The sequence below is a fragment of the Pseudonaja textilis genome, chromosome 1, assembly GCF_049901715.1.
Source record: "Pseudonaja textilis isolate UNSWEBS1 chromosome 1, rPseTex1.2, whole genome shotgun sequence".
Taxonomy (NCBI): domain Eukaryota; kingdom Metazoa; phylum Chordata; class Lepidosauria; order Squamata; family Elapidae; genus Pseudonaja; species Pseudonaja textilis.
The window spans coordinates 256102618-256129661 of NC_141990.1; the positions used below are offsets into that span (position 1 = coordinate 256102618).

The following is a 27044-nucleotide window of genomic DNA, read 5'->3' on the forward strand; positions in this document are numbered from 1 at the left end:
TTTATACCTAACCTGGAACAAGTTTTGTCTGGATGCCCTTGGCACTAGCAAGAACTCCTAAAAACACTTTCAGCTTGAGACCCAAGGCAACACTAACAGCTAAAAGTAAGTTTTTCTCTTTCTAGGCCTTATCATCATGGTTGTTCTTTGGCTATCATGGCCCTTCCTAAAACGCAATACTCAGAACCGGACTAAAATGTTGTGTTTTTAAAAAATACAGTTATAATTAAAATTCTTAATAAAAATTAAAATAAAACCAAATTTAGAGAAAGAGAACATTATGTGAAGAAATAATAAAAAAGTGCAGGAAAAAGAATAAAGTAAAATAAAATATATATAGTGACTCTGAACCTTTAGCACAACTATACATAAATAAATTTTTCAACCCTATACAGTTATAAAAAGATACCTCTTCACCACATATTCCATTCCTTATCTATATGCAAATTAGTAAAACATCACATTTTTAATCCTAGTGTCAGCAAAAAGTCCATAAAGGGTTGCCAGAAGAGTGCAAAAAAAGAGAAAGTCTTATTTTAATCTTGATCAAATAAACCACTGGACAAAATATACAAAGTGCAGCTAGACCAATGCAAAATAGAAAGTAGTGTTTACATGGCATTGCAGTTGATTTGCTGGTTTGATGTGAGAGACTCAAAAAAGTTGGCTTAACTATCCTTCAATGTTTGGGTCAGATGTGTGTCTGAGGTCTCATAGCACTGAATTGCTCCTGCCTAGATTTACTTTTCTCCTTCTTAGGCTTCTTCCAGGGGGCCATCACAGAGTGGGATGAAATGCCAAACTCCTGAAAATTTGCTGGGTCAGGATTTGCTGAATCTCCATTATTTTTATTATTTTATTTTATTTAACAGCCTCTCTCAACAATCCAAAGGGCATTAAATGGCGCAGAAAACAAAAACTACATCAGAACAGCTAGAAATCTCTAAACAAGGAAAAAATAATTAAAATAGCTGGCTAAAACGGTTAAGGCAGATGTCCATGTATTCCATGAAGTCACAGGAAGGCAGAGCCCTTTGAGCGTTAGAAAAGTAAGATTAGTTTGACGGCGGAGCCAACTGTTCGTCAATCTGTCTGGGATGTTTTAATGGGGATTGAAGCACTTAAGAGGCTGCTGCAGTTAACCGGCTGCGCTCTACTGGACCTACTTTCCACTCGGAGCAAAGGGGCTCCGAGGAGGAGGCGGGAGCCGTCACAACGACTCCTACCCTCGGGCAAGGCGGGACCAGCCAGGGCTCCGGGACGTCGCAGTGGCCATTTGGTTTGGAAAGAGGCGCGAGGGAGGGGTGCACGCGAGGGAGCGAACGAGAAGGCAGGCGGCAGGCTGGGCGTGAGGGTCCGGCTGGCTGGAAGGGAGCCTCCCCCTGACCCTCCTCCGTCTCCTCCTCCTCCTCCTCTTCCATCACCACCACAGCAGTCTGGGCCTGGGCCGAGAGGCGGAGGCTTTCGGGAGAGCCCCCCCAAAGTTTGCAGAGCGGCTGTTGCGCTGGCGGCAATGTGGCTGCTGTGGCTGTTCCTGGGCTCGGCGGGTGAGTGGGAGCCGGACGAAGGGAGCGGAGGCGGGCGAGGACAGCTGCCTGCTCCAGCGGGGAAGAGGCGTGGGCTTGAGGGGCGAGCCGGTGGGGGGGAGATGCTGGGGGAAGGGAAGCCTTAGGGATGGAACCTTTGACGAGGGGCTGCGTTTCCCTCCCGCCCCTTTCTCGCTTTGTATCGCTCTCAGGCGGAGGACGGGAAGTTAAAACAGCGGAAAGTTGGCTGCCTTTGCAACACCGGAGTGCATTTGTTTCTCCTTGCGGCGGAGGGGGCGGGGAAGGCGCGTTGGGGTGGCCTAAGTAAACCCGGGCAACGCCGTTTAGTTGGGACGGTTGCGTCGCAGGAGTGTTTACAGGGTGCTGCAGTCGCTTTGCTGTGTGTGTGCGCGCGGGTAGAAAAGTTGCTTAGCCGTACTTCAGAGCAGGTTGGGCAGAATGGAGGGGGCAGCCTTGCCCCTCCTTCCCTCATCTCTCCCTTTGGCCGGGAGATTGTGTTGAAATGTTATTATTAGACTCTTCTTTAGAGGAGCGGGCAATTGCTGGCTTTTCTGATAGGCCACTTTGTTTTGACAAGCCCACAAATCCCACCCTAAAAAGAAAATGTAAAGACATAATACGGTAATAGCAACATAAATTAAAAAAAAAAAAAACTCGCAGAAAGCTTTCTCTCCCCTTCTCCCTTATAAGCATTCCAAACCATCAAAAGTGCCTTTAAGTGCTTTATTTATTAATTAACTGTACATGCAACCTGTAAGGGACACTTGTCCTATCCTTCCTTGCTCCCCTGCCCAACACTTAAATTAAATCCTTGTGGCCTTATGTTGGCAGCCCTGTATTGTTTTGATGAAAAAAACTTATGCTGCCGTAGGCAGCTCTGACTTTAAGGACTATTAAGGTAGCTTTTCATTAGTGTTTGTGAGGCTGTGGACACCTCTCTTTGCCTGCTTGATAGTTATTCTAATTGCTGTAGCAGGGTATATTCTTTGGCTTTGAAAAGACAGGTCACAGTGAATCGATTTGATTTCCGAAAAAGTTTGGATGGTTCTACATTTTGAGTTTTCTTGTGTCAAACAATAACTGAAATAAATCTGTGGTGATGACTTCATCTGATCCCTAGTCCTTCATTGTACATTGTAAAAGTTGTATTTTCCTCTGTATCTTGGCAACTTTTGCCTTGATTCTAATCTGATGTACTTCATTGACCATTCTATTAGTTGGTGCAGCCAGGGATCACTCTGACACCTATTGGCTATTTTAATCAGGTATGAGCATGGCCGTGCACTCCACCATCTGAATTTTTTCTCCCAAACGAAGCTCTCCCCAAATTCCCACGGGTCTCTGAGTTGAACCCCATCTGGGACACCTGGATTAATTTGAACAGCATTTGACCACCAGTGATGTGGCAATGGTAGCTGCATGGTACCAGTCTTTGTAACCCTTTATGCAGGTTGTTTTAGGCTACATTTGAATGTGGATTTAGTAGTCCTGTGGAGTAGTGTTGAACCCAAAGAAGGCTTAAACTTGTGCCCAAAGGATTTTTGATTTTGGAGTTTGTTTTCAACAGTACTGTGCAAAATGCTTGTGCACAAATAGAATTGTGTTTGAAAGACGGTGAATATTCTTTATTGGCTCCAACCTCAAGTCCCTTAAAAGGTATTAGTGGCTGGTGACCCATAGTGAAAGGGGAGAGAAACCAGTGAATCCACCAAAGCCTCTCTTTATCCAGCCCTGTAAATCTAAATGGGTAAAGTATCATTTGGTAGCTTTGTTCATATGACAAGATATAGACTGCGTTGTTTGACTTCCCCTAGTTTGACAAAATCCATTGATATAGGATAGCAACTGTGAGCTACCCATATTTGCTACCAGAGGGTTTGCCAGTAGAGACAGCAAATTTTATGTTGATGTACTTTTCTACCACCTCAAGGTTAGTGACATTCTTGAGGAGAAAAAGGGATATTTGCTAATATTACATTTCTTGTATGTCTAGTATTTGCTTCTATGCTGAAAAATCCAATTCAGTAATACAAACTAGGAAAAATTTATCCCAAGGGTTTTTAAGCAATAAAACTCCCCCTCCCAGACCCACTTACATTCACCCAGAGAACCCACATTACAGAGAATCAAGAACTGGAGATGAGCCAATAATGTGGGAGAGCATTTGAATTATACCAAACTGAAGGATTTGACTCAGAGCTAAGAGTTTGCTTATTATTAAACTTAGAATTAGGAGCCACACTAATTTATAGCAGCAATGTTGACTGCTGAAGCATGCTTTAATTAATATAGCCAAGAAACAAAAAAATGTACTGATTCTATTTAATTAGTTAGTTTTCTTTAAAAAAAACCATTTCAAGTTCTGTTTGGTTCCCAACCAGTTGAGCTTTATGTTAATATTAGCACACAAAAGAGTTTTTTTTATACTTCAGAATTTAACAAAATAACAAAGTTGGAAGAAATTTCGGAGGTCTTCTAGCCCTGTTAGAGCAAGAGACTTGCACAAATGGTTGTCCAGTTTCTTTTTAAAATCTTCTGTTGTTGGTTCACCCACAAATGTTAATATCAAAAGTTAATATCTTATATTCAACATATAAGATATTATCAGCATTCTGGTATTAAAAGCCCATAAACATAACTATATTCAAATTCTTATACTTATTGAGAGGTCATACAAGATTTTAAATTCTTGGTTACATGTTTTCATTCTGTAGGCACGAAGTATTTTATTTTCATGACACTTACCTAGATTTCTTTTAGTATTTAGAGGCATAATAATGTTATGCTTTGTTGTAGTCTTTTAAATAACACTGAATTATTTTAAGTAACTTTTTAATTCATGGTTACAGCCTGTTATTGCTTGAGTAGAAACAAAAAGCTGACAAACATTTTAATTCAAAGAATATTTAAGCTTTAAAAATGGCCTAGGAGAAAAGCCAGAAATTGTCCACTCCTCTAAGAAGTTTAAAACATTGCCTTTCATAGAATACTGAGCACTTCCCTGTTTCATGTGAATATCACCATGTTGTCTGTTGATCTTTTCTTGTTTTGGACTTTGAGGATAACCTTGAGAAACAGGAGGAAAATATGCAGTCAGGGTCTGATAAATGAAATCTCAGTCCAAACCAGAAATGTAATCTGAGGGTTAACCCTCCCTAGTCCTCTGGGATGTAAAGGCAGGAGAGGAGGGAAGGGCTTTCAGAATTGTAAGATCCTTATAATAAACGTAGCGTTAGTATTCATAATTTTGATTTCCTTGTGTGGACTGCCTTAAAGAGTTTTCATCTATGGAAATGGTCTTTATTTTGTGCTTACTACTTCCATTATTGTTGTTGTTGTTGTATCAACTATCACTGCAGTAAACCTTGCATGTTTATTATGTTTCTTTACTTCAAAGATATATTTTCAGAGTAAATAAGTAATAAATGTTTCTCAAGTATATTTCTCTGATACAATATGATAGTGTTACTGTGTTCACTGATTTCTACAATAACAGTTATAGATCAAGTTATACATCAAACTATCTTTGATGAATCTCATAGTTACCACTACTATCAGCCACTTTCAATTGTCTACTCAGTTTTTGCTTAAATGACTGGTTGCCATTGTCTAAGAAAGAAGGGTTCTTTACTTTGCTTAGGTTTTGATAACAGAGTTGCAAAGGCTATGGTTTTTTTTTCCCACTCATCTCATGCAGTTCCCTGGAGCTCTCCAAAATCTTTGTATGGGAAGAGGTTGCAGTGTATCAACTGCTTCAAACTGTCATCAGTTCCTAATTGGAAGGTAGTCCAGCCCAATGCAGCAGGTGAAATCAGTGAAGATTGTAGCCAGTTCATAAGCCAGGAATTCTTACTGGTTCAGTTAAAGTGAACCAAAATTCTTCTATCCCTTGTTTAGGTCTGGAACTAGAGTTGTTTGATGCTGTCAAGTGCCTGCCTGGAGGCACAACTGTGTGCAGAGAGTGCATGGAGGCACAACTGTAAACAACTTTGTGTTTTCCAAGGAACACAAAGCTTCTTTTGCATTCTGCCTCCTAGAAAAGATGTGTAGGTGCTATATGTGTGTCTCCATGAGTTCTGAATTTTTTCTTTTGAATCTGAAGCGCTGCACATTTCTGTCAGAAAGAAGCTGTAATGACTTAATATAGTTATGATCAAAAGCAATGAAGAAAGCAGCAGAATGTGAGATTGTATTAAAGTATACCTTTTGCCATGATGTTTCTTTAAGCATCATTAAGTTTCTTTTTCCATCAGGAAGAATAATTTTTTGATTGTATTGAGCACAACTGTTTAACCTTATTGAAAATATGTTTCATTTATTTTATCACCTACTAAGCTAACTAGTTATCACTTGCTACTGAACAGTTGCCATGACAGATTTTTGAAATTAAAAGAAAGTGAAGTAAAAGCATAAATAAGTAAAAAAGGTCTTCAAAATTCCTTTTTGCTAACTGAGCAGGGAGCAATATTAAAAAGTAAAGTAATTTTGTTTTATAATCTCTCTGGAACAAATGGCAGTATAGTTCTTCACAGAACCTTTTTATTAATTCTAGATTAAAGGTCTATCAGCAAAGCAGTGACCTAATACATTGACATTAAAGCTGATTAAATGCATTACATTAAGGAGGATCTATTATTGAGATAAATAATTTTGTAGATTTTTCTAAATTGGTTACTAATCATTATGGTTAGTATTCTGTTTCATCCCAACATTTATTATTAATTGGTAATTGCTACACGCTGAGTGAAATTACATAAGAGAATTCAAAATCAGACAAGCAATGAACGCTTTTTTACTTTATTTTTTTTTTACATTTGAATATAAAAATTAGGAAGCAGTGATGAAAAGTGAATCCATTGTTTGCTATGGGGTGTTTTTGCCAAAAACCAGAAGTAAATGCTGATTTCCAGCAAAATCATAGTAAATAGTAGTAATAACTGAAAGATGCATCAAGCGTCTGTAAATGTGAGCTGGCTGCTTAACACCCAAAATGTGATCATATGACCAACGGAGGTGGTGGTAGCCATCAGAGCTTTGAAACCAGGTTGTTAGTATTTCTTGGGGGGAAATCCACTGGAACTTTGAAGAATTGCTAAGCAACCAATCGTAAGTCAAGGACTATCTGTATGTCATTAAAAATAGTGTGTGTGTGTGTGTGTGTACATTATATTATTAGTAGAGCCTTTTGTATTATTTACTAACTTCTCTGTTGGACTGGTTTCCTTCTTGATACTGACTTATTCACAGATTTCATTTTTAAGATTGGCATATTAGCAATGACAGCAAAGAGAATTGGTAACTTACTGTTCTGACCTAGGCTTCCCCAACAGCACAAAGCTGAGTCTTTGTCCCAATAAACCCCTTTTATTTAATCTAGAATGAGTTTCCTCTCCATCAAAGTCCTGGACAACAGTCTTTCAAAATAATTCTCAATTACAGACCTTTATCAGGCTTGGAGAGTAGCCAGGCCAATATCTTTTAGATGCTGCAATACTTGGCAAGCTTGCCAGAATGAACTAATTGCCTCCTGCAAAGCCCCACTCCCCTTTCACTTCTCTTTTATACTCTAGGGGAAGGGCCATTCACCGTCCATCTGTGGCTTTACTCCAAGTCAGCCCTTGTTCCTCAGCTGTTTCCTTCTTCTGGCAACTCTGTGCATGTGCACACTGGGAATTAGCTATTCTTCTGCCTCACCGATGTCCAACTCCGAAGGCAGTTGATAACTGTCAGACGGCCTGGCCCCACAGAGCATTCGTCAGAGCCTTCCCCAGACTCCAGGACTGCCCATGTTCCTCCCCAACTTCCTCACTGTCCGAATCTGCTGCTAGCTCCGCTGGCCATTGTTGGGCCACAACACTAACAAATAAAATAATATCAAATGAATTCTAGTTTATTTCACAATATTTATTATTTCACAATAATATTTTATTTTAAATTATATAAATTACAGTTTATTGTTTTGTTTAAGCAGGAGCCCTGGTGGTGCAATAGTTAGAGTGCAGTATTGCAGGCTAAGTCTATCCAGAGTCTGAAGTTCAATTCTGAAGGGGCTCAAGGTTGACTCAACCTTCCATCTTTCTGAGGTTGGTAGAATGAGGATCCAGATAGTTGGGGACAATGTGCAAAAAATGCTGATATTGTGGACTGCCCAGAGCAGGGGTCGCCAACTTTTGGACCTTGGGGACCACCAAACTCATAATTTTAGATCCCAGGGACCACTAATTGGTTCTGTGGGTGTAGCCTAATTTGTGGGTGTGGCTTAGTGGTCATGTGACTGGCTGGGCATGGCTTGTATGTAAATATTATAAATATATAAATATTGAATGTTTTTTATAAAAAAAGCAACTTTTACCCAAAATCAGGCAAGGCAGGCAGGCAGATTGAGTTGCTAACAGAATCACAGATTCATTCTACCTATCTGCCATTGGCTAGCTCAGTCTGTCACATAAAATTTGCTCACAAGCAAACTCACAAAATTAACTCACAAGACCACCATGTATATAAATATTAAATATTAAAAAAGAGCAACTTTTACCCAAAATCAGGTAAAGCAGGCAGACAGATTGAGTTGCTCACAGAATCATTCAGTGATCTATCTGCCATTGGCTTGCTCAGTCTCTCAAATTTGCTTGCTGTGAGTCTGCACTGAATCATAGAACCTTCAGTCCTAAGGGAGTTTCGGCTGTGCTTAAAAACTGAGCCGAAGATCTAAAGACTAGCTAGAAAGCAAGAAATCCAACCATTTCCTGCTTCCTAGCTAATCTAAATCTCCCAGCACAGCAGAACAGATGATGGTCGGAAAAAGGAAAAATAGCAATTTAGCAGGCAAGTTTACCAGGTAAGGAATGAGTGGGCGGGGAGGGTTCCCGCGGGCCATGTGGGTGGTGCAGCCTTGTGTTTCTGCCTGGATTAATTGCTTTGTGGGGGTGCTCTGGTGGTGAGATTTCTCTGCGGCCCACCAAAATTTTCTCACGCCCACTGGTTGGCGACCGCTGGCCCAGAGAGTGTTGTAAAGCACTATGGGCAGTATATAAGGCTAGTTGCTGTGATAAGCTGATGCAAATTAAAATACAGCTTTTTATGTTAGAGTTGGCACTTACTTAATTAGCACTAGATAATTTTAATTTTTAATATGATGTGAGAGACTTTTTAAACCTAAATGATGGCAATCTTTTATGTATTTCCTCAGAATCAGTCTCTGTGCTATCTCATTCTTGCTTTCTTTCTTGAAAATAGTCTTGCTGGATCAGGCCTAATCAGCATTTCATCTTGTGGGGTGGTCCATCAGATAAGTCGAGAAAGCCCATAACAACTGATCAAAGCAACTCTCCTCTCCCATTGTTGCTCCCACACACCTGATATATACAGACTCCATATCTACCTCCTGTGTCTGCAGGAAGTACACAGTCATTAAAATAGTAGCCACTAATAGACATATTATCTAAGAATTTCTTTACAGTAGTTTCTTTTTGAGGTAATCTAAGTTAGCAAGGAACATCTCATCTCGTGGGAATGTATTGATTACAGATTAGACAGATCTTTGCACTAATGTTCAAAGTCTTCATGCTAGTTTTAAATGTTAAATGCTAGTTTCATGCAGGTCCAATTTGCAGCCAGTTGCGGTGTTCTACAGTCACTTAACCATGATTTGTGGTGTTTTGGGTCATTTTCTGGCAAAAAACCCCACCCATTCATTTGATTGGTTTTACTTAGTGATGACTGTTTATTTAATAATTGCAATGTTCACCTAACGACCATGGCATTCAGTTAATGACCAGTGCAAAAAAAGCCAGAAAATTACTTCTGCTCATGTAGATGCCTCAAATTAACTACTTACAACTGTATTTCCAGTTCCAATTATAGTTGTAAGTTCAGGACCACATATAAATAAATAAATAATATTGTCAAATAACTAATTGACTTTTAAGGTTGGTAAGAATTTGAAAAAATAAAAACAATGTTTTAGAGCTGTTTAGTTAATCAAATGCTCAAAACCAAATTTCTTGGCAGGATCTTACTTCTCAAAATCAATAACTTATTTATTGGTATCCTGGCAAAATATCTGTATATACTTCCACTTCCTTTTGTATAATTATTCTGATAATCTTGAGAGCCTGTGTACCATAATGATTAGACTGGTACTGGAAAGACCCATGAATAAATCCTAATTTGAGGGTAGGACTTGTTGGGAGACCAGGTCAATGACTTTCCAGCCAAACCTACTTCATAGGTTAATGTTCAAAGATCAGATAAAAGATGGGCCAAGGTGTGCTCCCTTGAGCTGTTTAGAAAAAATATATGGTATACATATAGTAAATAAGATTCAGAAAAATTGGCATAGCTAATATTTTCCAGATACCTGCCAACAGTAGGAGTTTCCCTGAAAAACAGTACAATCTAAATTTTTTTGGAAATATCAGTTACAAGATTTCATGGTTGTGTTTATGTTGTAAAAATTGAAGAAAGTAACCATGGAAATATGTTTGAAATCCAATTATTTATATTGTTCATACACATTTTTGGCAGCATGCAAGTGAACTCTCAAACTGTGTTTTGGAAGATTGTAAATAAACGCTGTGCTAGCATATTCCAATTATTTATGACATTCATAATGTAATTTGTAACAGCCTCCTTAATAAAAGTATGTTTAATTCCATGCCTGAGTCAGGAAATTATGTGAGCAATCTTTCCAAAAATCCACAAGTTCTCTCCTATTTTGATGAGTTCTGTCAAGTTATAGTTTGTTATCTTATTTGTAGAATGTACGGTATAATTATAATAATCAAGAAAACAAAATTACACAATCTTTCATTAAGAATAATAAAACTGGATAAAATAGTAGCAACTCCATTGCATAACACTCCTCAGACAAAAACTCAATAAAGAGAACTAAGATTAATTTAGAGAAGACAATTCTAAACTTGGAGGTACTCACAGGAAAGGTCATACCTTCCCTACATTATATGGAAAGATCTGTAGTATATCCTTTTGGATTGCAAATGCACAGATTCAGTTAATAATAAGCTATGCTAGAAGTGACTAAGATAGAAATGGTAAGATGTGTGTTAATTAAACCTTCAGAAATACACATTTTTCTAGGCATTTTGTAAATAAAATATACAGTAATAAATTGCAGCGACTTAACATTAAAATATAAGTCAACAGGAAATTTTCTAGTATGATGGCTGCCAGTTGTCTATTGTCTCCTTTTTATGTACTTACATTTCTTGTATGCTAATCTAGTTGGAAAAGGCTTAATGCTCTCCCCCCACCCCACCAGCTTTTGTTTGTCTGTATTTTGATTCATAAGTAAATAAATTCATGAATCTGTTTGGAGAAGTGTTGTGAAAATACAGTAGTTCACAATCCTCCACACTGCTTTTTTAGCATTGTGGTAATGCAGCTTATTGCTTTTTTTAATTGCTTCATCTCTTGCTTACAAGATATTGGATATTGTCTTCAATAAACAATAATTGCAATGTATCTTACTGTTATTATTTTTTTATGTAGGGGGAAAGGAAGGAGTTATTGTCAGTACATTGCATGTACCTCCTACAGCCACCACCTAGAGCTGTGGTGGCACAGGGGTTAGAATGCAGTACTGTGAGCTAACTCACTGCTCACTCCAGGAGTTTGATTCTTAGCAGCTCAAGGTTGACTCGGCCTTCCATCCTTCTGAGGTCAATAAAATGAGGACCCAGATTTTTTTGAGGGGGAGGCAATATGCTGACTCTCTAAACCGCTTAGAAAGGGCTGTAAAGCACTATGAAGTGATATGTAAGTCTAAGCGCTATTGCTAGTTGGTGGAGTAAGGACAGAGTATGTTAGCAGTGCTAGTTTGCATGCTGGCTTTTGTTTTTGCTTAGGGCATTCTACCCTAAATACACCCATATTTATTGGTGCTGTGCTATTGCTGACAAAGTTGCATAAGGCAAAAGTGCAATTAAGCATTTGTGTCTTCTGGATATTATTAAAAATGGTAGATGATAGCATCTACTGATTAAAACCCTGATGAAAGACAGAGGTCACCCATTTGTTTGAGACCATGGATTATGGAAGATTGCAACTTGGAATGTAAGAAGAATAAATGATATAGAGTCTGAAGTAATGTATGAAATCAATTAAAAATGTGACTGTAAGAGAAAGGAAGAATATATAGATTTAAATAAAGATGACCTCCTGTGGAATGAATATACACATGGAAGTGAAGTCTATACTGCATGAATATACATGTCCATGCTTAAGTATTACTGGAAATATGGAATAGTGTCATTTGGGATGTGACTCCATTGATTGGTAGTAGTTGCATGTTAGCCCAGTGAATTGTGATAAATGGAGAGATGAGTGGCGAATTAATTAAATAAAGGAAAAACAAGAGAAGAGTTTTGAGGAAAATATACAGTATTCTGCATGAATGCAATGTAGAAAAAATGATCCTATTGGGTGACATGAATTATTAATGAGACAGGAATGTAGAAAATAAACAATTGCAAGATCCAAGAATGAATGTGAATGGTGACTGGCTGGAAATGAGAAAAATACAAATGACAATTATTACTGCAAAAAATAACAGTGAAATATATAATGTGTATAGTGAGAAAATTATTGCAAAGTATAAGACAGAAAGAGCCAAGAGCATTAAGTTTGAAAGAGGGAGATAAAAGCTGAACAATGTTGATGGAAATAAAACATGAACATTTGTAAAAGGGCTAAACAGGGAATCCAAATAGCATTAAAAAGAAAAGCAACATGATTTGAGATAAAAGTATATCATGATAGTGTGTAGGAATGATAATGATATGAAAAGTGGAATTGAAACAGATGATAAAAATGTTAATGTCCAAGAAAAAATGAGTAAAAGGAAGTCATAACTGCTGTGTGTTAGAAAAAATTGAAGCTGCAGATATAGATTATGTTACTGAAGAAATATTAAAGTATGTATATGATTTGCTTATGATACTCTGTGTGACTTGTTTAATGATTACATGAAGACACCATCTGTGCTTGATAATCAGAAAGAGACTGTTATTATCACTAAGAAATATATGAGTGTGACAAAGTTATTTTCTTGCTCATTTTTTATTTAGATAAATATATGATTTGACATGAACTTGGAAAAGTTTTGCATGAATATGAAGTTAGAAGGAATTGCCAAATGAGAAAAGAGAGCTATATGTTCGAAGTAGAGGATGCATGTGCATGAATGGAATGTTTAACAAATGCAAATAATATTAATTATGTCAATTGTCCATACTGCTTTGGAAACACCAAACTTTGTTGATTGTTTGGAGTGAAGTGTGAAGTAAAATTTCCTCTCTTATATCCAAATTCTATGGAAAGAAGATACGGAAGTTTTACTATACAAGGACTGCTTGTTAGAGTTGGAGGTATGTCTGTTGGGGATGTGAAAATGAAAATGTTTGGGAAAAAAGAAGGTGGAGCCTCCTTGCTGACAGACCGTAGATCGCGACTCTCTGTGGCTATGGCCCGTGCTCTTTCATTGGAGAGCCCCGGTCATTACGATTAAGGGCTGAAGTTGCCTTGGAGGGGTGGTGGAGTAAGGGGAAGCTGCAAGCCAGGTTGAGGGGAGCTGCATCTCCCCTCCTGGGCTTGGTCTTTCCCCCCCCGAAGATGACTGGTGGTTTAAAATGGCCACCCCAAAGAGGAGGACTCAGCTGGACTAAGATTTGTGCAGGAGGGAAGAAAGAGGTAGATAACATCTGAACCGGGACAACTGGGCAATACAACTAAACAAAAGTACCCCAGGATTAAGGTAACATGGAATTTTTAAGAAAAGAAAAGTGAGCGGCAAAATTACAAAGGAACGGGGAAAAAAAATAAGAAAATATTTTTGACAGCTAAACAGGGCTTTGAACCAGGAAAGGAAGAAGCCAGAACTAAAGATTTAAATTGGATTAAAATATTTTGGCAATAAACAGGCATAAAATAAAGCTGGACTTAAGATTGTCAAATAATAATAAAGTTTATAAATTGGAGACTGGACTATGCTGGAATATTGAGGTTCGAAAAACCCTAAACAAAAAAATAGGGGAAAAAGATGAAAACTTTGTATAATGGAGAGTGCCCCCTTTTGACAAAAACTTGAACTCAAACAAAAGGGAAAGCATCCTGTTTCTGAATAAACTTGTGTGGATATAACATTAAAGAAATATTGAAACAAAGTAAGAATCTTAGAAAGTGAAAGCGGAACCAGAATAAAGGAAAAAGCAAGGAAAGACTGACTGTGGGATTGATTGATGTTTTTGGTATAGACCCTGGGCTGGAATAACTGAAAACTTTAGAAAATTGAAAGAAGAAAGAAGGAAAGTAAAAGTGTTTTTTTTTTTTTGTGGACTTTAACAATCATAAAATATAAGAGTGTGTAATGATGATATCTCTTCGGGAATTAAAAATGGAACTTAAAAATATGAGAGAATTACTACAGGAAAGAGGCGAATCACTTTGCTCTGTGTTAGAAAAAATGGAAATGGCGATTGAAGAACAAGAAGAGCGAGCTTCAGAGGAGGAGGAGTCAATTCAGGGAGAAGACATCTTAAATAGACAATTAACACAAAGAACACTACAAAGAAGTGGGGAAAGAAGGAAGGTTAAAAAGTTGAGATTTAAGAAGGCAATCAAAAGGGGGAATACCTGTGAAGTCAGGAAAGGCAGAAAGACCCAGCAGAAAAGGGGAAAGGAAGATATTAAGAAAGAGAGGGATATAAACTGGAATGAGAAAAGATATAGGGAAAAGGAGGGGGAGGAGAAGCAGTAAGAAACAGGTGCATGAAATAAAGAATTACGGAAATAGTAAAACGTTGAAAAGAAATCGTTTTTTCAGAGATAATGGTTGATGAATTAAAAATCTAAAAATTAATGTAACAAAGACCAACAAAAATAAAGTTAAGTTTCAATTACAAGTAATTTAAAAATAGTAAAAAACCAAATCAAGTAGATCCATTGCTAGACTGTTTATTAAAAATTAGGAATTATGAAATGGATGGAGACATTTAAGGTGCAACTCCTGACAGTAGGTAATATATAGTATATCTGTTCTGAGAAATTAATGCTTGTCAAAAGTAGCAAAAATTGCTATCATAGGTATGGTTTTGCTACTTGGTCATATTCTGGTGAGATTATGTATATTGGGGGAAACATCAAAGTTAATTGAATGCAGTAGTAGGAGTGCCATTATAAATGTGAGTGATGGAAAAAGAAGAGATGGTTTCAAGAGATGGATGGTGAGTAAATATGAACTAATACAAAAAAACGAGTGACCAGTATATTTAATTAAGTTGGTACAGGAAGAATGGTTGACAATTGAATGAAATAACATATGGAGAACAAAGAGTAAATAAAGGAGAAGAGGAAAACCAATAAAGTTGTGAGTGGGTAGAGGTGATGAGAACTTCAGAAAGAAAGAATATTTTGAAGATCTCAAGATGGCTTATCAAGTAATGTAACATATGAGGTGGAAATAAGGACAATGTACAGGGTTATACAGTTGGTATACAGGAATAGCAAACTGTTGGTGTCAACTAAATTTAATGATGTATATTTATTTCATGTCTTTAATTTCTTTGCTTCCTATTCCTTACTCCCTTTGTGTATTTTACATAATGTAGCTAGCCTTAAAATAAAATGGTATGATGAATTTTTATGAAAGTGTTTAGTAAGTCTGTACAAATCATTTCATGAAGTACTTTCCTCAAGCAATGTACCTCTCTGAATTATTCCTCAAAGCCAAGAAGCAGCTGCAGCCTGTCAGAAGTTTGGTATGGCTTCCTGAGATCTTCTGAACATCTCTATGCCCAGAAGATACTTTTGCCTGAGTAACTGATGAAATAAAACTTTTTTCCCCTGCATGATCGAGTTTCTTTTTCCTTTTGCAGCTATCAGTGATAAACTGATATTTCTGACTTAGATGGCAAAAATGAAAATTCATTGATAACTTTGAAATGGTAGATACGAAAGATGATGTTGGAAAAAGTGCAGAGTTGGTAGACATATGAATTTTTCATATGGAGTCACACACCTAAGCAAAAATAAATGAAGTTAGCATATGTATGTATTACTTGTGTAATACTTGTGTTTGGGTGTCTATTAAATCTGAAAACCCATTAAGTCTAAATATCAAACATAAGCCCAAAGAAGTGTTCAATCACATATGAGAAAATTACCTTTAAGTAATTTATTCGATATATGAAAAAAGGGCCTGTGCTTATTCTTAACTTTATATTCAGCATATGTAAAATTGCATAAATTGTTTTGCTTAAAACAGCTTCACTTATCTTTTGCAGTTGGCTTCATCTAAATGCCAACTCTAGGAAGCACACTGCTTTTGTATGATTATCTCCTGTTGAGCAAGTAAATTGGGGGAATAAAAGTGGACTTTAAGACCACAGGAGGACTCAAATTAATATACTACATCATTCAGATTGACCTCAACACTGACAACTTTATTTTGGAGGCTGGAGTTCTTCATCCTTGTTGCTCTTGTTCTACTTTACTGCAGTGGCCTCTAAAGCTTTCATTCTGTCATCACTTGATATCCTTGGTCACCTTTGTCTTCCTCTAGTATTGGAAGACATCATCCTCAGATTCTTGTCTTCGGAGCTTTGTTATGGTCTGTGGAAATTGCTGATTTCAAATTTTTCAAATTACAGATCCACTTTCATGTCACAGGGCATTTTTTTCTGTCCATTTGAGAATGTTTTAATTTTAACTACTTCCCAAACTACAGTGAAGTTGAAGACTGTTGACTTCAACTTGTAGTTGATGTTGAGGACATGTAGGGCATGTTGCTGTCCTCTGCGTCTATTGAACATATCATCTAACACAGTCATTACCTCCTAAAAGAATGTCTTCATATAAAATATTTTAGTTGGCTGGATGAATAATGCTGTATTTTGGGGACAAAAACATGGGTCTTCAATTTTCCATTTCTCATGAATGACCTGGAACCTTTGTTCTTAGGCTGTATTCTTAGTGCCTACATTTAAAACAGTATGACATTTAGCACAAAGTGATTGAAGAACTAAAGTTAAACAAATGATGGCATTAGAACTAAAGTTAAATAAATGATGGCATTTGTCTTTTGCAAGTTATAATAAATAATTGGCAATTGATGCATGATATATTTCACAATTCTTAGATGGTGCGATGGATCTACTATGACTGATCTTAATTCTGCAATTCATTGGTGTTTGTAGTAATAATGACATCCTGCCTTATAGTACTTTTCCCCTACAATTGATTCATCATAGTTAAATGTCCCTGAGTATTGTCAGGGACCAAGTGTCAGATCAAACCAGTCCTGTTGGTATTGTATAGTTGGGATAGCATTAGAGTTTAATTTTTGATACGTTTATTTAACTAAAAAAAAAATAGAGTGAAAAATAAGTATAAAATCAGAAAGCAACACAAGGGGGAAATGCAGAAGAGAAAATTAAAAGTAGAGAGACAAGGGGGTAAAAAGGGGAGGGAGAAGATAAGAGGGAAGAAAGAAAGGAAAAGTTATAAAGGACAGAAACAAAATATACAGAAACAGGGCCTATTTAGAGATAATGGGTGAAAATTTAACGGAAAAAGGGATTCTGCAAAGGTACATAAGATGGTATTGTTATATTAGAAACAGAAATAATTTTAGAAAATATGAAACAATGTATGATTAAAATGTTTGATAAAATAGCTATCGTAATTCAGTGGAATGCCTGTCAATAAATAAATGTAACAAAAGGTATATTTAATGATTTATAAAACATATGTGAAGAGAAATAAGGGAAAAATTAATTATGGAGATTATATGTGTTTTTAAGGAAGTATGATATTCAATTGAAAAGAAGTGTTAAAGATGTTAAGATTTTAATGATTATTAATGATAGAACTGAATTGGAATGGAACGAGGGTTTATAATTACATATATTTCCAATCTTTCTTTCTTTTTTAAAGAATATAGTGTGTATTATAAGAATGTACCAAGCAGAATTCAGTTGGAAGTTATGTATTATGTATTATATTGAAGGTCATAACCTTAAGGTATACATTGAAGTTTAAATAAGAGTTGAATGGATGTAATTAAAAGATATAAAGGTGTCATATTCCAATTAGTAACTACAGGAGAAAATTTGTTTAATGAGAAAAGATAATATGAAATTGAAACAGAACAGACAAAAGTATAAATATAATGATTTGAATTGAGATGAGATAATCAAAATAAAATTGAGAAAATTAAAAGAGGGGAAAAACTATATAGAAAATGTAGAATAGTATAAGATATGGAATAGAACACAAAAAGGAGCATGAAATCGAGTTTGTATCTGTATAAAGAAGTTCAACCTGGGACCATACTATTTTCAAAAAAGATGTTCTCCTTAGAGCTGCTCGGATCATCCAGAGAGTGGGTAGTGCTTCAGTCTGCGTCGTTGTAGGCTGAGCTTAATTACTGAGGAACGCTCCGCCTTCCATCACGTGGCTCCGTTGCTGGCGTTCCCCAGTTTTATGCTCAGCCTCGTGCAGAGTAGGCAGTGTTTTCAGTTCTCTTGGCCGTCTCAAGAAAACTTTCTTCTTATCAGGTTGTATTGATTTATTCTCTTCTTAGCCCTGTGCAGGAGGATATTCTATGGCTTAGAGGTTAAAGCATCCACCTAATAAGCAAGTAACCTGGGTTCAATTCCCAGAAGGGTAGGGCTAATATCAGACCTAAATAGCTTGAAATAGAGCTATAGGAAATACATAAATTTAACTTGATTTTTCAATTCCCATTCTCCTGGGAAGTCTCCTAGTCCCAGGGGGTGCCTAGGGGAAGGCTAGCTAACCTTCTGGCCACCCCCCCACCCCTTCTTCCTTATTGCCTAACAGACCTTACTTCATTAGAATGCTAAAATGTTAATGTTATTGACTCTTCCTCCTTGTCCTCCCCCTGGGGTCCTTGGATTGCCCCTGGGGAGAATTTTGGCTGCTGTTTAGGAGCCCTGTAAGTCCTCATCGCAGGCAGCTGCCATTTAAGCGCCGCCCCATGGTAGGGCGCCAATTTCCTTATCTTTCCGATCGCTGCAGCGCGCCTGTTTTCAAGCTGCAGGACCTGCTGGCCTTAAGTGATTGAATTGACTTGTGTGCTTGGAGGCTAGTTCGCTGCCTCCGTTGGAGTCTCGCCCAGCCTTATCAAGACTAGGCTGTTGTTTTTTGTGCAGCTCCTTGGCCGACCAAGATCGTTGGAAGATTGCTCTTTCCTCTCTTTCCCTAGCCTCTGCGCAACTAGGTTTCTTCTCAGACTCAGGGGAGAGCGTTCATCGCCCCCAGGGGGAGAAAGATAGCGGGTGGTTTAAACGCGTTCTGGCGCTAACCCACCCCCCCCCCAGATTCTCTCCTTAGAGCCTCTTTCCTGCCGACTTCCACACCGCCTTCGTTAGCGGCTTGAATTTAAGTGCTCCAAAGCGCCGCTGGTTTTCCCCCCACCCGAACGCCGATCATCTCAGGAAGGGGCGAACTCTTCCTCGCGGTCCCTCTCGGCATTCTAAGCTCGCCGGAGGGGCCCGATTCCGCCCTGAGCAGCCCCGACATTCAGCAAGTAGGCGGCCGCCTCCTTGGGCGCTGCCTCGCAGTCGGGCGCCATCGCAGTTTCTCTCTGCTGCGAGTGTTCTCCAGCTCTCCACACAGGCCTTAACAGCCTGTACAGAGTCTCTCTCCTAAACTACTGTTGGCAATCCGCAGCCGCGCTCAGGGCGAAGCAATAGCAGCACCTTCCTCCCCTCCCGGTTTGTTGTCTGGGAGTTCAGCTGCTGGAGGCCTTATCTTTCCAACCCAGTGTTTTTTTGGCCTCAGGCGTTCATTTGACTAATTGGATAAATAAGCACTTGGGTTGATTCCTTATTGGACCAGGATCCAGACTTAAGCATCAAGCATTTTCAAAGAGTTAAAAATAAAAATAAAAGAATAAATAAAAGGATCAATAATCAAACACGTATACAAGACTTGCTCATATGTATATATATATATATATATATATAAGTAAATAAAGGAATTAAATATATATATTAATGATGATGATGATGATGATGATAATATTTACATTCACCGCCTTTCCGCGGTACATCAAATTCCAAAAGGGGGCGCGGGCCAGCTGATAAGGGTACCCGGCCTCACTGCAGGCTGAACCCTAGGCGAGCCAACCGCCTCTGGTATTCTCTCATACGATTATTCTTCGTAAAGTGGCAGATGATAATTCCTCTAATGGCCCTTCTCTGAAGGCCAAATCTAAGTCTTACCATTTGCGCAGTCAGGCTAAGGAAACTCCAAATAATAGTGGTATAGTCTCTCCTGCCATCAGGGGGTTGGACTAGATGACCTCCAAGGTCCCTTCCAATCTGTTTCCCACTACCCTGAACTCGCCCGATCTCTCCTGATCTCGGAAGCTAAGCAGGGTTAGACCTGGTTGATACTGGGATGGGAGACCATCTGGGAGTATTGGGTGCTGTAGCGGAGACGCCTTGAGGTGTCATAGTCATCGGAGAAGGAACTTGACGGGCTATCCAGCGGGTCCTTCCCGGTGACTCCAGCCCTGCCACCCTCCGCTCCTCCTATCTCTACTCACCCCCCTCCCCAGATTTCTTTCCCTCTCCAGGCACAGTTCACCCCAAGGGCATCAGGCCCACGGATCAATGACCAGACGGACAGTGGGAGGAGCCTGCCACAGTCAGGATTTCAGAACAAACCAGGTCATGGATGGAGCTGGCTTCCCGCCAGGGGACTGCGAAAGGTCTCCAACAGGTGTCCAGACTGGATTCTTCCTGAGGGCTCCCGATCATAAGTATCTATCAATCAGGTCCCTGCCTAGATCGGCTTCTACCACGGTCAGGTACCTTCACAGAGGGACAGCCCTCTTCCAAAGGGAACAGGAGGAGGAGAAGAGGGCCTGAATCAATTCAGGGAGGAGGAGAAATCCGTTTTGGGGTCAACTCATTTCAGTGAACCCCTATCAGGGATGGAGCCCATGGAGGGAGTGATGCTCAGGATAAGGACCCCAACCCCTGTTAAAGGGAAAGGTCCCTTACCATCCCTCCTTTGAGGGCTTGTTCAAGCCGCATATGTATAGACTGCTTTGCCTTAAGGCCAAGCCATCTCTGGCCTGTGCTCTTACTCTCCCTCTGTCCTCCCTTCCTTGGCGGAGAGCCCAGGGGACGCCATTCCCAAGCAGCCCGGGGCGGAAGCTAATGTCATTCCGGCTCCGCTCATTTCCTCTGATCCGGGATCAAGGCAGCCGATCTCTACAGGGGCCCTCCCCACCTCGCCAGGGCAACAGGTCTTTCACCTCAACCTCGACTCAGACTTCTCCACCGATTTAATCCCTCGAGGTTGATGAGCCCACTGTTGGCTCAGCATCCTCCTCCTCCGCTAATGATTCTCCAGAGGCTCTGAAACCCAAGGATAAGAGGGCCAAACTAGCCTTACGCCGGGCTCCCCAAGCCTACACTTGGGCCACCAGATCGGCTTCGGCCGCCTCCTTTTCCTCCCGGCCTCCAACCCGGTGGCTTCGCCAACTAAAACGGCATGTCCCCGCCTCTATTACAAGGGAACATCAGGACATCGCTGTACTCACGATCACGGCAGAATTCTCGGCCCTTGCTCCCTATCATAAGGTTAAGTGTTCCTCTAGGACCCTAACCTCCCTGGTTACAGAGTCAGATTGGTCACGGCTCCCACCAAAGGGGGACAGACTCTCCGGCACAGCCTTGGAATCTCTGCCAGTCGAGAGCTGAAGCAGGGAACAAGTCCTCCCCTCCCCTTTCAGAGGTCAGAGCCCAGAACTCCTCAGCCATTTCGGAAAGTACCTCTTGACCTTCTTCCAGTCCCCCTCCCCGCCCAGGTACCTCTTCTTTCGGCCATTCCGTCTCCAGGATCCGCCGACTCGGGTGACAGGAACCGGGGGGTGGCTCCTACGGGACTCCCCTCAGGGGATCATGTGGGAGGCCCTTCCGGCGCCCAATACAGGTCCCGCTCCCCCCCCGCCCCACTGGCGCCGACTCAGACATGTCACTGACCCTTGGGGTTCCTCTCCTTCCCGGCCCGGGCCCGTGTTACTATTCCGCTCGGATTTGCCCCAGAATTCAGCGTGCTCCCCTCGACCTTCCAGGGACCCCACCAAGCGTAGTTTAATGGATCCCGCCATTCATCCTCTTCACAACTTTCAGGCCACCCAACTCGTCCCACCCTCCCAACGAGCGCGGGGCTGTTACTCCCACCTCCCCGTGGCCTCCAAATCCTCAGGTGGATGGAGAGCAATCCTAGACCTAACACGGTTTAATCATTTCCTGACCCACCGCAGTTTTCAGATGCTATCCTTACAGTCCTTCTACTGGGCTCCAGACGAGGGAACTGACTCTCTCCTACAGACCAGACATCCCATTCCTGTTACAATCCCCGCCGCTCCAATATGTGCCCCCCCCTTGGGTTGACATCTGCCCAAGAACCCTTCCAAGGTCCTCGCGGCCCTAGCGGCTCACCTCAGAAACCCCCCCGGGCGTCTCCACTGCCACCTGGATGACTCCTCATCCTGTCCCGCTCCAGACGCCAAACAAAGGGACACCAGAGCTACTCTTGCCGCCCTCTAAGACCACCTCCTCGCAAACTGACAAGGGCCATTGGTCGCCATCTAATTGCATAACCCCTTGGGGTCCTTAATCGTTCTGGTTAAAGGGAAAAGTCCCTTTTTTTCCTCAGAAGTCCCCTTTACATCCGGAATTCTGTCAAGCGTATCCGGTGATCAAAAAAGGGGTAACTCTATTAGAAGGGCCTAAACTATTGGCCGAGATGGTCTCAGGCATTCCCATTGTTCCCTGGGCCCGCTTATGCATCAGACCCCTACAGGGTTCCTGCTCCCATTTCTAGGCCGGCAGAAGCCATTTGAAATTCTTGTTCCAGGTTCTGCCAGGGGTCCTCACGTCTCTTCTCGAGTGGACCAACCCCATCATCAACGAGGGTCTTTACCTTTAGGAGCCCCAACAGCTCACACTCCCCACAGATTCCAGCCTGGCCAGAGGGGGCGCCCTCTCCCACTCGCTCCAGCTCAGGGCAAACGGTCGGAGACAGACCGGGCATGTAGGTTAGACTAGTTGGAACTCACACCACCGTTCTGGCCCTTCATAGCTCCCTCCCACAGGTACGTGGGCGTCTTGTCCTTACCCTCTCGGGCAGCATCATCGCCAGGCTCATGTTAACAGACAAGGGACCACACAGTCCATATGGTTGATGAGAGAAGCCTAGTGCCCCTGCTACCGGACGGTGTGCATTCTTCTCTGTCTCAAAGTAGAGCTCATTTCTCTTCAAGAAGGCTCCCACGACCTCCAGCCTACCGATAGGGGTCCTCTTGGCATCCCTTCTCAATGCACGTCTCCCAAGATTCTCGAGGCACCCCTCCCAGGGGCCGAAAACTACAATGCCCCCGTTACCCCTGGCCCCCAGGGCCTCTATACGCATTCCCTCCACTAAACCTAGTCACGCAGTCATTCTAGGTCTACTCCACAAAAAGCAGAACTGCTTCGGGTGGCCCTCTTCTGGCCCAGGTGCCCATGATTGCGGTCCTCCGCAACCTATTGGTGGCTCCTCTCGGGAAAATCCCTCTGAATGGGACCTCCCCTCCTCAAGGGCCCCCTCTACATCCGGATCCCCTGCGGCTCACCCTAGCCGTCGGCAGGTTGAATGGAGTCGCCCGGGAAGCAATAATCTCTCTGACCAGGTTAGTGATACCATCTTAGCTGCCAGTCGGTCATTAACTACCTGAATCTACGATACCACTCGGAATACCTTCTGCACGTGGGGGCATAAGTCCCAAGTCAGCCTCTTTCACCCTCCGTCGCTAGATCTTACTTGTCACAGGCTCCGCCAGGACCATCGGAATAACAGCACATCTCACCAAGGTGAGGCCTCCTCGGCAGTTTGGGCCACCAAGGCCCCAGTCATTGGCATTTGTCAGGTCACCACCTGGGCCTACTCATCTCCCTTCAGGAGACCTTACAGGTTTGGCACATTGCCTCGGCGGGGGCCTCATTTGGCAGACGAGTCCTACAGCAGGTCCTCAGGACCCGGAGAGGCTCATGAACCAGATGGAGTCCCTCCCGTAGGACAGCCAAGCTTTGGTATGTCCCACTCTCTGGATGATCCGAGCAGCTCTAAGGAGAATGGGCGTTGGTTCTTACCTGACACGCCATTTCTCTTCGAGCTGCGAGGATCATCCAGCCCCACCCTATTCTTTCACCGTCTGGTGGGGTCTTGTTTCTGCCAATGAACCTTAAGTCTAGTAAGATGAGAGTATGAATTTCTCCTTTCTCTCGCTTTCGCATAAACTGGGGAACGCCGGCAACGGAGCCACGTGATGGAAGGTGGAGCGTTCCTCAGTAATTAAGCTCAGCCTACAACGACGCAGACTGAAGCACTACCCACTCTCTGGGTGATCCTCGCAGCTCGAAGAGAAATGGCGTGTCAGGTAAGAACCAACGCCCATTTTACTTGTATTTTGTATGTGTGAAAACCCAAATAAAAGTTTATTAAAAAACAAAGAGAAGACAGTTGAAGGGGAAAAAAAGATGAAAGATATTTACAAACCTGGTGATCCTACATATTTAGACATGCTCTCTTCAGTATCTTCAAAGCAGGAACAAGCAATATTTTACTCCGGTAGCCTGACTTTGCACTTGTTTGTTTTACCATTCTCCTCCATGCTGCATCGAGAGCCCAGGATGGGTTGACTCCTTCCTATGATGTCATTTAGCTGAGTCTGTACTAAGATATAAAAGCCAGCCCCCGGAAGAGACCCCAGCTTTTGACTCCGCTCCTTTCAGTCAGTAGCTGTGTCTCTGAAAGCTTCTGCTAGATAACACTCACCAGCGATCTTCAGTACCTTTTTTCCTCGTTTCAAGCAGCCCCCAGGATCTGGGCAGCTGCTCTTCCAGGAGAGCAGGGCGCTCTCTCTCTCTCCTGCAAGGTTGGGAGCACTGTTGCCAGAGCGCTGTTCAGGCATGTTGGGCAGTGTCTGTAGACCTCCCCCACACCTGCGGTTTGAGTGGTCGTAAAAAGTGATCGGCAAATCGATAACAGCTTCAGCCAGCTGAGATTCTGTAGATAGCACTCACCAGCGATCTTCAGTACCTTTTTTCCTCGTTTCAGCAGCTCCCAGGATCTGGGCAGCTGCTCTTCCAGGGGAGCAGGGCACTCTCTCTCCTGCAGCGTTGGGAGTAGCGTTGCCAGAGTGCTGTTCAGGTAACTTGGACAGCGTCTGTAGACCTCCCCCATGCCTGTGGTTTGACCGGTCATAAAAAGTGATCAGCAAACCGATACCAGTGCCAGCCAGCTGATCGTGTGGCCAGAGGCTGCCCTTTCCTTTGCTGACTTCACTCGGAGCTCTTTATAGCCTAAGGAGAAATTCTTCGATCTCGGAGCCTGTTTCCCATAGTCAGAGGCCATCTTGGATTGAAGCCTTCCACCACGAGGTGAGCGGCCATCTTGTAAGCCCGGGGGCCAATTTATACCCTAAGGGGCTTAATACAAAAAATTTCCAAACAGTTTCTTTCCATCGTAAGAGCCTTTATTCTTCAAATGGAGCAAGATAAGGGTCAGGCAGAGTTTCCCCCTCCCTCAAGTGGAACAGTCTCTTAAGCCAATAAGAGAAGAAGTTGTAGGCAATGCACCCAATCAGTCCAGAGGGAGGTGGCTGCTAAAATCAGAGCTAAGGCTCTAGCCCCTAAGAAGGCAACTCAGGCTGAATTGAGGGCAAAAAAGTGCAGACATGGAGCCCGAGAGTGGCAGTTCAACAGAACTATTCAACAGAAGGGAGTGCAACTACAGTATGTTTCAGGTGACCTGTGGGCACCAGCCAAGCCCTCCCAGGGGAGGAGAAGTTATCTAAGAGCCTTTCCATCCTCCACCCTGGTCTCCTGAGGCTTTTGCAGTACAATGATCCTCAGGATCTAAGCAGATCTGGGCCTTATTTCCAACAGGTTTCTGGGCCCTATGCTCCTCCCCCTCCCTCCAGGCCTCGAACCTCTTCTCAATCTAGGCCTGAAGCCACCTTCACTCCCTCAGCAGCGGGCCTTTGGCCTTCTGCCCCTACCTTTGAGCATAGACCAGGGGATATCCAAGATGTTGTTTCTTTGGCTGAAGGCTTCAAGCAAATCCTTCGACCTCCGGAAAGGGTTCAGGCCCTTCTCCCTTCTCAATCTATAAGTTGCCTCATCATCCTGATTTACACAGGCCTCAGGACCTCAGGGTCCATTCTTCTCTACCAGAATGGGAGGAGGTTGATGAGGAGGGAAGGGCTTCACCATCTAAACACAGTTACTCCTCTCGTTCAGAACGTGAAGAGGGCGAGACCTTTGACCAAAATCTTTAGAGGAAGAGGACTCTCACCCAGAGCAGACATCCTCTGAATTGGTCTTCAATCCTTCTCTCTTCTGGCCATTATTCAGCATGGCCTTGGTCACTGCCAAGCTGTCGCCAGAGGAAGTGGCTCCAGAGCCACAAGGAATTCCCTCTAGCCAGGGAGACTCATTCTTCTCTAAGCCTGTAGTGCATGCAGGGGTTTTGTCTTCTCCCACTTTGTTCCTGGACATGGTCAAGGAACAGTGTGCTTCCCCTTCGGCAGGTCCTCGCCCATCTTCTCTGGATAAGCGTTCCTACAATGTCAGCGCAGCCCTGGACAATTTTCTGGCAGTGCCTTCTGTTGACATTCCGGTTCTGGCCTCGTTCCCATTTTCTGTCACTCTCACGTGGGCATCCATACGATGGCTGCACCAACTCCAGATTAGATTGCCTACATCTGACCTTCGGTCTCACAAAGGCCTTCATAAGATTATCGCAGCAGCAGAATTCACTGCAGATGCCATTCTCAGTTCCGCCAAATTTGCATCTAGGGCCATGGCATCTTCAGTAGCAGCAAGAAGACTGCTATGGCTCAGAAATTGGCAGGCGGAATCACGCCGTAAATGGAAGCTGATTACAGTTCCATTCACGGGCGATAAGCTTTTTGGCGATGCTCTGGAACCTTATCTCATTGAAACCAGAGATAAACGTAAAATTCTCTCTTCCTCTGGGAAAAGAGCTGACTATCGCCCAGCTCCTTATACTGGTAAACAACCCTTTTGGGAGGGTGGGGGTCATTCCTGCCGTCGCTCTAAGTAATCCCTCGTTCACCCCACCCATCGGAGGTCGCCTAGCCTTCTTTGCCTCCAAATGGGAGGAGTCAACAGTGGATGCCTGCGTGCTCAGCACTATTAGGTCAGGATTATAATTGGATTTCTTAATGCACCCCCCCAATTTGATCTGTCCTGTCTCTCGGGACATTTCAAGGCAAGACCTCATGAATCAGGCCATTCAACTCCTTCTTGAACTCCGAGCTATTCAAACCTGTTCCCCCCTCTCAATGGGGACGTGGGCTTTATTCTCGCCTTTCATTGTTCCCAAAGCCTCGGGGGGGGGGGGGTAGCGAACCATCCTGGATCTAAAATT

The 27044-nt window shown here is 42.1% G+C and overlaps 1 protein-coding gene across 2 annotated transcripts in view; it reads left to right on the forward strand.

Annotated features, from left to right (window-relative positions):
- The first annotated feature begins 1285 nt into the window (after nt 1–1285).
- Nucleotides 1286–27044, forward strand: part of LDLRAD3 (low density lipoprotein receptor class A domain containing 3) — a 165205-nt gene continuing 139446 nt past the window's right edge. For both annotated transcript variants that reach the window (XM_026707238.2, XM_087921385.1), the window contains exon 1: nt 1286–1547. In XM_026707238.2, the coding sequence (XP_026563023.1) occupies nt 1514–1547 (34 nt within the window). In that variant the 5' untranslated portion in view covers nt 1286–1513. The remainder of the gene's footprint in view (nt 1548–27044) is intronic.